The 13,310-nt window shown below is 36.8% G+C and overlaps 1 protein-coding gene across 1 annotated transcript in view; it reads left to right on the top strand.

Annotated features, from left to right (window-relative positions):
* Window positions 1-2,783, top strand: part of SBF2 (SET binding factor 2) — a 320,494-nt gene extending 317,711 nt beyond the window's left edge. The window contains exon 46 of the mRNA XM_075163145.1: window positions 203-2,783. Within this exon, the coding sequence (XP_075019246.1) occupies window positions 203-301 (99 nt within the window). The 3' untranslated portion in view covers window positions 302-2,783. The remainder of the gene's footprint in view (window positions 1-202) is intronic.
* The last annotated feature ends 10,527 nt before the right edge of the window (window positions 2,784-13,310 follow it).

Here is a 13,310-nt window from a genome sequence, read left to right as displayed (position 1 = left end):
AGCTGTCATGCCAACTCGAGACAAAAAGTTTTTACACAGCTAGCATGTGGCCCTCACTCTCAACAGCAGAAGTTCAAAAAATGTTACATTCAGACCCAATTAGTACATTGAGTATTACAGTTTAAAGTAAAGTTTGCAAGTTTTTTTTTTCTACTTTGTGTGTTGACTTGTCTATCTTCATGTTCTTATTTTTCCTTTGCAGCTGAAGACAAATAAACGTGTATATAATTTTTGTGCCCAAGATGCACAGAGTGCTCAACAATGGATGGATAGGATCCAGAGTTGCATTTCAGATGCTTAGAAAGGAAAAACGTTCCATAATAAAGACAAGTTTAAAGCACCTCTTCCTGTAAGAAGCTAAGTTCTGAAATGTTACTGACAGACAACCAGCCTTCCTTACATTTCAGCCATAAAAGTTCATAATATGCTAAAGTTCCTTTTCTGTTTAATAATTATAACCACTGTAACTGCTATTTTTTTCTGCAGGGAGGACTTTGAAAAATAATAATCCATTTATCCTGAATTTCTACTTACTTCAGTACAATTCCTAATTATAGAAGTGGGCTGTATTTGCACTATCATCTAATCCTGGTTTTCTCATTTCAGAGCTATTCTGTTAGGAAACCTGTCCAAAGGAAATTGTAGGAATTTTCCCTCCAACAGGAAGTGTATTTTCACTTTATTTATATTTTTAAACAGAATGTTCTTATTTCTAAGCTAGCCATGAATAAGAGGGAACATGTCTACAATTCCTAAAAATAAATAAATAAATGAAGCTTGTGAGTCCAGTGACATATATATCAGCTTGCCAATGTTTATAGACAGTTGGTATTTTTAAAGACCAAAAAGTGAAATTGCCCGATACCAGACTTTCAAGTGTCTTCTCAGTGTGCAGGTCATTCTCTAATCTTGTGCTCTACTTAGTGCTTCTGCAATGTTGCTGTGGAATTTCAAGTTCTAGGGATTATCTGAAGATCATAGCACTTTTATTTTAGATTCTGTTTGCAACTACAATGGGATAAACGAAAGAAAACTGGCCGACACTATCCAGGAGAAACAGAAAACAACAAACTAGGAATTCAGTAGAAGAAAAATCTCTTATATGTGAGTTGTGTATGTTAATTTATATGCTGTTCTACTCACTGTAAAATAAAAAATAACAAACATGATAATGCACTAAACAATGAAGCAAGCACTTGCACTGAAATCTTTAAAATGCAGACATTTTGCAGGACAGAGGTAAGTTATTTATAGCAGAACAATACTAGCTAGTTAACAACATTTACAGATATTGAATATGTACATAATCAGGTTTGATGTGTTGTGATTTGATACTTTTAAACATTTTTTGCACATGAATTGGAAGACTGTTTATAGATTTTTACATTTGATAAAATTGTGTTTGTTCAGCTTAAAATCCTGGCGAAACATTTTTAACAGCCCCAAATTATTAGAAATTTTACAGTCTACAAATATTGATGACATTGAGTAGAATATGTAGGTAATTAAGCCATTGTTTTTATTTTGAAATGTTAATATGTTAAATAGCACACTAATATCTCAAAAGGTTTGTATATATGATTCACTATTTTCTCATTTTTCCAGACATTCTGCTTGTAATTTAATGTCAGCCTAACCAAACTGACTATACTTACAAGATTTTTCGGTTATTAAATTGTTTGTGGTTTTTTTATAACTAATGTATTTTGTCAAAAGGAACATAAATTTCTCACCACACACAATAGGAAATGCAGCTGTTTTTAATGCATTTGCAATTTCAAAACAAAAATATGAAGGATTTTTCTAGCATTTTTCAATTGACAAATTTCCACCTGTGACAATGGTGTTTGCACATTTGTATTTTTCTTTGTATATGAAGTACTTTTATATGTACTTTGTAAAATACTGATCCTGTTCTTAGGTTATATGAAAATATACATACCACTGCTTATTTTGTAACTAGTTAATTTTAACTCTTTTATGTTATGTGATATATGTATGCTAACCATCTTGTAATAAATACACTTCTTAAGGAAAAGTAAAAACTTTCCTTTTACTGTAAAAGAGAAAAAAGCAAGACCCACATGTTGAAATATTTCCACGGGCACAAGATAAATCCTTATTTACTCTGTATTAAGAATAGTGGGTGTATTAAAAACTATGTGCTCTTTTGTATACTTGTAAATATTCTTACATAGAAGTTGCACTTGAGCATCCTTAACTCAAACACTTGTCAACAGTAACACTAGACTAAAGAAATCAGAATTTAAAGCAAAATTATCATTCTAACAAGTCTCAATGTATAGCCTTTACTAAAAGGCTAAATACATATAACGTTCATACTAAGTCGGTGAATAATGATGTTACATATATTTTTTTAAAAAAATCCTATATGGTATCACAATATAAATCAACTGCGTACTTTCACCCTGAAACATATCTCACTCGTTTATATCACCTTATGCAAAAATTATCTAGTTCATAAGAAAAAATAAAATAGAAAAAATGATAAGGTCTTACTTGAGAATGTTGCCTCTGAATTGAATTACTGAATGTAGTGTGGGATAGCAGAGTTAAAATGGAAAGGGAATGTGTGACGGAGGTAGGGGACCTGTGACAATTCTTGGATGCTGTGCTGCTTAGATGATAAGGTTTGCATATTGAGCTTGGCATGGATGCTAATGTTGCCTTAAATGTTGATCTCAATTTTTAGTGTCTGTATTGATGGAAAATGGACTTGAGCAACTTAACTTAAAAATATCCAAATAAAAGCTGAAATGAGATATATGATATTTGTGGTGTTTATATAAGGAATATACAAAGGAATGGTAGGCATAGGCTCTTGGTGTGAAGACAGAAAGTTTGCAGTGTCCCTGAGGGTCTCTTCTATACAAAATCAAGAGACTTAGAGAAAATGTCGAGAAGTTAGCATAGCATGAGCTACAGGGTTTGTCAGTGTGTTTGAGTTGTGGCAGCAGAAATAGAGAATTAGGAACAGAGAATTTGCTTGGGAAAAATTCTGAGTACAAAGGGATCCATCTTCATATTCTATGAAAATTTTCCAGAAAAAGGAACCCATCCAGAAGTTGGGGATGAGGTAAACATGTGCTCCCTCTGGTGTGTTGTATCACTATTCCCATACTGTGTATCATAACATTCCCACTGTAGAGAAGAGAGAGTATTATCAGGGGCTTTACATAAGGGAAGAAGATTGCTTGCCCTTCTCTGTGTTGAGTAACAAAATGCCCACATAATAGGTGATGGGATGAATTGAGTTTAAGTTTTGAAGAGTTGTTACTGGTATATTGTATTAGTAATTTCTCTTTCTTATCTAACAGACAAGTATTTTCTATAAAAGTCCTTGCTTTTGATGGAACTTTAGAATTAGTATACTAGATAGTAAAATATTTAGCATGCCACATGTGTGGGTCACTGATTATGTAATAATACACAAACAGCTAACAGACCCAGGAACAAATGTTCAAAATTTTGTATCACATCCCACACACATTATTTGTATCTGATATTTTGTGAATTGCAAACATAACAAAAATGTGGTGATCTTGTCCAAATACTGTCATTTTGCCTTTTCATCCTGTAATATTCTTGGAGTATGTCTAAGTGGCTGCACCACATTTCTCATTTTTCAAATTTGTGATCATCCAAATATTTTGTCTGTTCATGATTATGCTGTGGTTGCTTTGGGGAGTCAGAAAACTGAAATGAATATACCAGTTCCCCAGTTATGCTAAAGTTCATGCTGAGTATCACTGTTGCACCTACTTTCTGGAGTTTTGTCTGTATTTGATCAGTTTCTTCCCAAATTTTGGCTACTGTGCAAGCCAAGGACAGTGTTAGCATCCACCTTCTCATTTAGGAAATTTTCATCTTTGAGTTTTTTCACATACAACTTTTTCTTAATTGATTGTCAAATAAGGATGCTGCAAGTTCAGTATTGTTTCCTCTCTTTACTTACTAGTCCAGCTAGCCTCTCAAAGGAATGGATTACTAATACAAGTACAGTTGATAAGAATTGTTTTTGTGTTTCTTTTTGCATAACAGAAAAACTCCAAAGACTAATTTTACCTTTTCTGATTTTTCTGCTGTAGACCTTTCCAGTCTAAGCTGATACGATTTTTCACCTGAAGGGACTCTTCAATTCTTTATCTTTAATTCACTACTCTTTAAGATTGTAAGAGCAAATCAATTAAGTGTAATCAACTATGGCTACCATCTTTATCCACAATCACACTCCAGTAATTAAAACCCAGATACTAACTTCCCTTCTTACCACTGACAGTTATGGAAGTTTCTCCTTCATCACAAGACTGCCCATTGAGAGCTAAGGGACTGAACACTGATGTCATTTCTGATTTAGCAAGCAATTATGAAATAAACACAGCTTTTAATGAGTTGAGATTGTCATAATGCTCACCTGAGTCATTCCTGAGAAGACAAAGAGTCTGTCTTAAACTGAGATATTTGATTTCATATGTGGACTCCATATGTTACTCCTAGAAAGTTCTCAAAACCCAATCTTGGAACAAAAGGTAAAAGCTGTGTCTTAAGGGCAGACTCTCCAACATAATTTATGTGTTTATACCTTGATGTCTATGCAGACCCTACAAACCAGGAGATGTGCTAGTGGCAGCTGAATTATAATTCCAGATTGCTAGTCATATCTAGCCAAAATACTGTCTTTCTTATCTTTTTCACAGTGGTCTAATCTGGTTGATCTCTGCTTCTCGAAAATACTGCTTGTTGTCAACATCCACTGGGAAATTACATTTTGGCCAGTTTCAGATTGCACCATATAGTTCAAGATTCTTCCTTTCTCTACAAATTCTGCTTACATGACAGAACTAGCACATTTATGAATAGGAGATGTTGCTTGATTGTGGCAAGTTTACTATTGCTGTGGTCCATTGCCTACTCTTTGGTAAAGATGTTTTGTTTATGTGTCTTCTAGGAGATTCATAGAGAGCCTCCACTTTTAATAGGCAATAATAGAAAATGGAAATAGTTAGGCTAAAATGACCACAATATTATCCTGGAAAGAGATATGAAGGTAGGAGTTGTTTCAGGTATTGAATGGTACTTCTTCCTGCCCCTCATACTCACCTAGAAGAATCTGAGGCATAGTCTTGGTTTATTTTAAGATTGATTTATTGATGACTTATTTATCAATGTATATTGACAAAATATCAATGTATACGTTGTTGTTTAATGGATTTTTCTCACTGTTCAACTCAGTAAGGACTCTTATATTTCAAACCCACTCAGCCTGTCACCAAACAGGATCTCCAAAACTTGTAGTGTCCCTTTGTGTTAAAAGTCTCCATTAATTGTCCAAAATTTATATTAGGTACAACATCCCTGTTTAATGACGGTCAGATGTGACTGCTTTGAATTTAACACCCAGGAAGAATGTTCTGTGCAAATGCTTTCTCATTAAGGAGAAATTATCAGGTAGCTCAAGAAACGAGCATCACACTGACAGCACTGAGGGCTTTGCCAGGTTACTCTGGCTATGGGCCATCTTCATTAGTAGTGTCAGCGAGTTCAAAATTCTATTCACATAAAGACCTACAGTAAGTTCAAAATTATAACTTCATAAAATTGTGTATCATTATGAATTAAGCTCAATATAGTAAGCTATAGTACAGGTAGAATAATTCTCATGTTTAAATACTTACATGTTCATGTTCTGCATATGTTGCATTGTTTTTGTGCCACCACAATAGTTAAAACTTTGATTTTTGTTTCTGCTGTGCTCAGATGATCACTGGCAAATATTTTAATGCAGTGGTTGAAGCAAATGCTTACACTAACATTTTTAGATCAAAAATACTTAAATTGTTTAGCATAAAGCATTCAAGTCTTTATAGTGTTTTGGGCAGGCAAATGACTTAGGATTGGAATTTTAAAAAAAGACATTGGAGAGTTGGTGACGCAATTACAATTGAATTTTTATGAAGTTGGACAGCCTATTTCTCTGAGATGCCTGTAAGATATATTTCTTTATGATATTCTTTTTAAATTTTCAAGGAACTTTTATTTAAAATATCCAGCTTGCTCCTAGTGTCTGCTGAATTAGTGTGTCAGTAATGCATGTATTTGCTTTAAAATGAAATGAAATTAAGTTCAAAAATCTCTTCTGTTTTCCTTACTTTACTCAAAACAACTAGTTTTCTTCATCTTTAGAACTGTTTTCTGACAAAAAAAAAGTCAAAATTCAAGTCAAAATTAACTTGGCTTCTTCCACTTCAGGGTCCTGACTCAAAGGAAAGCTTGCAGTAAGTCTCCTTTTCTGGTATGAGTATGTAGCAGTGCCTGAAAACCTGGAAAATATCCCATCAAGTGATAGTGAACCAGAGCCAGGAATAAATTGAGGAGTTAGTTATGGTATGTAGAATCTTGTCATTGACGACTATGTGTATTATGTACGTTAGCAGTGCCAGGACAGGCTATAGGTCTTATTACAATCTCAGAAGGTATCATACTGTTGCTACAGCAATCAGACATCTGTTTTTAACCCTAAAATATCTAAGCTTTGTATCCTCTTCTTCCTGCAGAAATAGTCTTCTAAGACTTTGTCTGTTTAGTGACACAAATTTCTGTAGAGAAAATAATTTTTAAGATTAAACCCATTTTTATCAATTATTATTTCAGTTGTTAAAACCACACAGCTGACAACAGAGGCATATGTGACAAGTTTCTCAGCCTAGGAATAAAAACCAAACATCTAGCTATTTCCTGTGATACTGAATGTGTTTTAGTTCAAAGAATAATGCACACAGATTTTTGTCACGTGAGCAGATTTTCCATTTTTGCTATCAAAACTAAATATTGCTATCAATAAGGTCATGTATACCCTAGCAACTTGCTATGGACTACCACAAAAATTTTTAGCTGTTGTCAGAAAGGCCTCAGTTTAAAAATATTTCTCCCGTGTCCTAGGTCACTGCATGCATGTTGCCTTATGATATTCAAATATTTCCTGAAAACACAGTTCTGTGCAACTTTTCCACTTTTTCTTTTCTCAGACCTGTTCACCATTTCACAGTGAAACATTATGCATATTTAAATTGTTTGAAATTAAATTCATATAATACTTGAGATAAGAACAGCTTTCCTTATTTGATGATGGTATCTCCAGACAACTTGACTGAGGAGTTAGTTATGGTATGTAGAATCTTGTCATTGATTAAATGTGTGACGAATTCCCATTATTTGAAAAATGAGTGTGTGCAACCAAAACAGACAGAGATCCTTCAGTTTATCTTGGGATTCCAGCCCATTGATTTATGTTAATTTTCATTATCAGTGTGAGTTGCATGAAAGTGTAGTGAGACTTTCAGTGACACTTGAAATTACAAGTGACTGTATTACTGCTCTCATTGGTGTATATTAGAAGTTAGGATTTTAGATTAACCTTTGTATATATTTTCTTCTCACCAAGCCAGGATGAACAGAGATTATGAAGATTATGAACATCAAAAAGTAGAGAGATGCAGGGGAAAAGCAAGCCCTGGGTGGTAGTGCCTAACACAGCAATGAGTTGATGTCAGTGTAAAGCAGAGATCAAAATAGCACGTGCAAGCAGCTTAGTGCATATTGTGCATATTCATATATTGGACAGATGATCAAAGAATTGCAAAGCAAAAAGGGAGGTGTCTGTGACAAAAGTGGAGTGTAGGAAAGCTCAAACTGCAAATGGGAAGAATTGCAGGTAAGCAGGCCATGGAACTGGATCCCATACACCCACATCTCCAATAGCAAAGGAAGACTTCCGATCTCCTTTGCTTTCCTCCGAGCAGTTGCGTTATCTGTTCACCAAAATCTCCCTTTATACTTGTCTCACACCCTGTTTTATTCTTTTGACCTTTACTTACCTGATCATGTCTAAATTTAGATGAGAAATTTTTGAGAAGCAGAGATGATCAGTGTTAGTTTGTTCCCTAGAGGTGCCTAGAATACTTGCAGGTGCTGTCATAGAATTAAAGCCAAAAGGGAAATAGTCTGTGTTTTTCAAAGTGCTCTGAAAATAGTGGCTAATTCAAGTTGTACATCTATATTTTGGAATTTTGGGGGGTACGGGAACAGTGTTGATGATTGAGTTTGGTCTGCCATAAGGGATGAGGGGCCAGTTCATAAAACTGGATCTGAGCCTGGATTTCAAACACTCTCAGCATTTGACATGTGATTATCACTCTTTGGAATTAGATTTAACAGCACTGAGGAAAGAGGATAACATGAAGCCAACATCAAGTATGCTGAACTCTGGTCATTGAAAATACCATTGCTAATATTACTATAAGTGTATTTCCAGTAGAGTATCACAGCTTTGTTTATCAAACACAGACTTAGCCAAATTATTATCAGCTGCTGGAGATGGGTACAAAGGATGCACTGTCAAGTCTCTACTTTAATTTCCAAATTTGGGCCATTCTTTCCATGATGTAACATACTTATCTGTTATATGGATATTCTCAAATGTGGAATAATTAATAATACAGAATTTTATCCACATAGTAGAATGTGGGTGCCTTTGCTTAATGTTTGTTGCTTTAACCAAAACAATTTAATTATAAATTTTCTTGTGCTTTCTTCAGTGTAGTTGAGCATGAGCTACTGTCAGAGACGGCACAGAAGGCAAAATGGACCGGTGGGCTCACCAAAAATTGCTGATACAATGCTGTGTCCTATTACTAGGGTAACTATTGCTAACATTATTTTGAGCTATTATGTAATTAATATTGTTATTTCCTGTAACAATGAGAGCATTCCTGGCGTTTTGAAATACAAACGGCACACCTAAAACAAAATCTCCTTTGATGCGTATACTGAATGTTTTTCAACCAGAAACCAGGCAGCAAACACGCCTGTTCCATTTTATGTGCATAGGGAGGAAGCAAAACATAGAAGTGATATGCCAGTACAAATGGGCCCAAATATCACTCGTCGGTGCTAATAAATACTGAGGAAAGTAATGCTACTTAGAACTATTACCTTTGCTCATCTTAAAGGAACTTGGTAGGTAACATAACCACTTAATTTTTGGTAGACTGCTAATACATGGTTAAAACCAACCTAAGTTTTTGCTGCATTAAGTAAAGCTGTTCCTTTTAAAGACACAAGCACTGTGACACTGCATTAGACACTGTAAGAAAAACAAGTCATACAGCCCTTGAAAAAGATGACAGTTAAAACACTATGCAGGATTTCTTGCAAAATCAGAAGTGATCATTATCAAATTCTGGTTTGCAAGGCTTGAAGAGAATGGGAGAGAAGAGAGAAACCTGTAGTCCTTTTTTGAGAACAAACATGGATAGTAGTTACAAAGGGAGATGTGTACTTAGGAAACAATTCTCATATTGGCCAACATCTGAATTATTCACTGTTGAATTAAAAAAAAAAAAGGCTAATAAGGTACAGAATAAGGTACTTTTTTCTTTAATTAGGAGTGTTATCCTGAATTTCTATATAAAATACAAAATCCAGGCCTTTATGAGAGGGCATGTACAAATACAACACATGCATAATAAGAAAAGTATAAAGTAGATCCTAAAACTGCTAGCCCTTGCCTTGTAATGCAATGTTAGCATTGAATGAGGAGGAGAGGGACAGAAGAGTGAGCTGATCTGAAGTTGACAGGACAGCAGCCAGGCAAATGGAGAAAATGGGAAATTATTTTTACATACAAAACTTGAAAAAGGCTGCCACATTGCTTGGTATTGCATAGGCTAGCAGAGAGCTTAGAAGAATGAAAGACTAAAAATCTCAAGCCCAGGATGGACAGAAATTGCAGACTGCATTTTTATCTAGGGTTGATGTGTTTGAATTATGTTGCAGGAGCATGGCAACCTTTTCTTCTGAAGGAAAAGACTGAGGACAAACTCGGAGGTGGAAAAACACATCATTAATTTTACCATTTTAGTAGATGTTATTTAAATTAATACTTTATTACTCTGAAAGGGAAAAGAGGATTGTCATGAGGACAACAGATTATTAAAGCACTTGCCAGAAACACATTCTGGATGAATGAAATGACAGCTTGTGCACCAGAGGAGTTGCCCTGGGATGGTGGCCTAGAACAACTGAAAATGTGCAACACAATACGAATGGGTTAATCGGCATGAAAGTGTCTGCAGCTGCAGATGGCTCTGGTCAGCTGAGGGCAGGGACTGGCTGCTAGCTGTGCCGGGCAGCAGTGGGGAGGAAAGGGGCTGCTAGTCTCCACAAAGATAGGTCTTAAACTTAAATCCTTAAAAAAGGATAGGCCTTAAACTGAACAAACATGGTAGAAGAGAAACATGCCTAATGCATCCTGAAACACACTCCTCATGCCAAGTGGGGTTTACTCCCACTTGTCCTGGGTGCCCTCTCAGAAAAGAAAGGGGTCCTGGGCCCAGGTGTGCCTCGTTCACAGCCCAGCTGGGGCAGCAGGCCCTGATAAGTGGCACCTGTGCCTGTATCTGGGCAGAGAAGGAACGGCAGTAACGGCCATGCCTGTGACTCTGCCTTTGTTCCTGCCTGGGCAGATGAAAGGCGATGGACTCTGGGAGGAGCAGACCTCAGTACCTGCGGAAAAGGTGAGGCTGTGGGGCAGAGCTCAGTTGCCAGGAGAACTCCTTTTTACCGGGGCGGGGGGCGGGCGGGGAAGCTAGTCCCCAGGCTCTCCTCAGCTAGGAGGGAGGCTGAAAACCTATTTGGGATGTTTGGGGACTGTGACCCTTGAGGCACGGCCCAGCGACTGAACAGTCACATGGCACCGGATGGTGTTAGGAGCCACTGAATGGGATGCAGCAAGGGTCTGTATCGGCTAGGAGCTGAGGCTGGTCAGGGGAGGGCTTCCTGCATCACAGCAAGGGCTCCTGCTTGCAGGAGTTCCCTGGATGCAGCAGGACTCCTCTGCGCCTTGACTGAGAAGGGAGCAGAAGCTGCCATGTTGCCAGAGTGTGTGGGCTGTAACCTAGTGCTCTAAACGTGATTTTGCCAAGGTTGTTCCAAAAGGTAAGCAGGGGACATAGAGAGTTTGGAGGGTAGTGTTGGAAGTTTTGATATGATGGTGCAATTCCAAGTTATTGTCCTCTAGAAACTGCTAAACATGAAGGGCTTTTGAACAGCAATCGTTCAGTATGCAGCAGTCTTTTAGCGTGGTATTTCGGGAATATGGTGTTCCTGTGCTTGAGGGTATGTTCTGCTCTGGATGATTTGTTGGCAGCCTGTGTTGGGAATATATTCAGAGGTGTCTTTTGTGGTAAAGGACCTACTACCTGAAATGAAGGAATTCCCTGGTGATTTTTTTGTGTGCCATTTAGCATATCACCTTCATCTTGCTTCATAGGGAGCTCTGAAGTATTGGGTGTGAGACTCAAATGCTATGATCCAGGTGATGAACTCAGCCCTGAGAAGGGAAGTTTCTACTTGTTATTCAAATAGTTGTTCCAAGACCAGCTGCATGACTCAGTGGTTAGTGTTCAAGATGCATTGCACCGCTCTCTCACAGTACATTTTATGCGGAGTTGTTAAAGAAGTGTGTGGATACTGCATCCTGCTTGAGGTAAATTCAAAGGTGTTTTCCTTTACTTTAAATGATAACACCTAGAGCTTTGCAAAGTCCTAGCAAAAACTGCTAATACGCTATAGAAATAGAAGCAAGCCAAAAGGTGGCTGCAGCTGTTGTTTACTACATTATTACATATTTTGGTTCCATATGTGCCTCTGTGGAAAAGTGCTTCAGAATAAGCAAATAAAAATTACACAAATTGGAGAAAATAAGTATAGCTAACCCACCTTCAGCACCTAATTTCTACATTACAGCAGACTTTTTCTGTATCCAATCCCAACTCCCCACAGGATTTAGTGTAGATCAGAAATACCTCTGAGCCTAATCATGTCAGTGGAGTTCTTCCACAGAAAAATAAAATACCAAATCTGCACATATGCTGAACATGTTGAAGTTGTGTAGAATAAAAGCAAGTTTGGACATTGTGTTAATGTGATGGAGAATATTTTGATATTTTAAAAGCACGTCTAAGTAATTGCTGCATGAGGCACTGAAGTCAGACTGACTGTTCACAGATTTCCCAACCAAATGTTTCCATCTCCCAACCAAAGATTCCTGGTTTATTTTGCATTACAGTGTGTTATAAAGCACTGATAGGTACTCAGCTTTTTCCTGTTGTTAACCATGTCTTACTTTTTATCTGAAAAATTTTCATGCTTCTGTCATCTTAGAAAAGATTTTTTTTTTTTTTTTTTAAATTCTGTTACCATTATGAACAACAAGAAATCTCCCTCAGCAGAAGGGATAACATGTTCCTCTCTATTCTGATCATGGGAGTAGTATACTTGCATGCTTTGCATTTTGTGCATTACATATGTGATTGACATGTGTATGACATGCCAATTGAGGCAGAATCTTTTTACATGATGTTGCCCATCCAAACAGCTCATACTAGAAACCATGAGATGACTTAGTATGTGACTAACTGAAGAAATTCCCTATAGGTTGCATGTGAATGCTATAGGTGAATTCCATACAGGTGGCTGTTTTGGGAGACATGGAGTAGGATGAAACCTGCAGTTAGCCCTCTTTCTCTATGCAATAGGATGAGTACATCATCTTAAACCACTTCTTAAAGATCCCTCAGCTACTCTATTTTAATGGTTGTAGCAATAACTTCAGATAAGCCTACCATCTTAAATGAGATGGATCTTCCTTTGCTTTACCACAGTACTTTCGGATGTAGCTGACTCTCAGAAGGGATCAATCACTCTCCCCTTAAGTGATATTGTAGCCAACCAGTGCATTTCTCTGTGATTACATGAATATAAACAGCATATATTGGATATTACAGTACTTAGTTTGACTTATGACTAACTTCCTGAATAATATTGTCAACAATTAAAATATTTTGAGTTCTCCATTTTCTTGGCACATTGTTTGACAGGTCTGTTTCTCTGCTGTCATAGGTAGCAAAATCCAGCAAAACATGCAGCTGAACAGCTGTCATATATGTGGGACCAGGAAAAGGGCTATTTTTAGTTCCTTTGGTTTTTTTACTCTTGTTTCTGAATTCTTTTTGGGGCGAGTCAAACTATGGCCTGCTTAACTCTTTGGCAAAGCTCATCCTGAGTTCAGCAAAGCAGAGATTTCATCCCTCATGAAGGTTATCGCATCTGTTAAATTGAGTTTGAGCTTTGGTCACATGGAAACCAATACTTGCTGTTACTATTAAAGTTGCTTTCCTTTTAGCAGCATACTTTGGAACCATGTTTCTGTCCTCTCTGGATTTACCATC

Source organism: Calonectris borealis, chromosome 14, assembly GCF_964195595.1.
Source record: "Calonectris borealis chromosome 14, bCalBor7.hap1.2, whole genome shotgun sequence".
NCBI lineage: Eukaryota > Metazoa > Chordata > Aves > Procellariiformes > Procellariidae > Calonectris > Calonectris borealis.
Note: the sequence above shows the minus strand (reverse complement) of the source record. Positions and strands in the feature narration are given on the sequence as shown.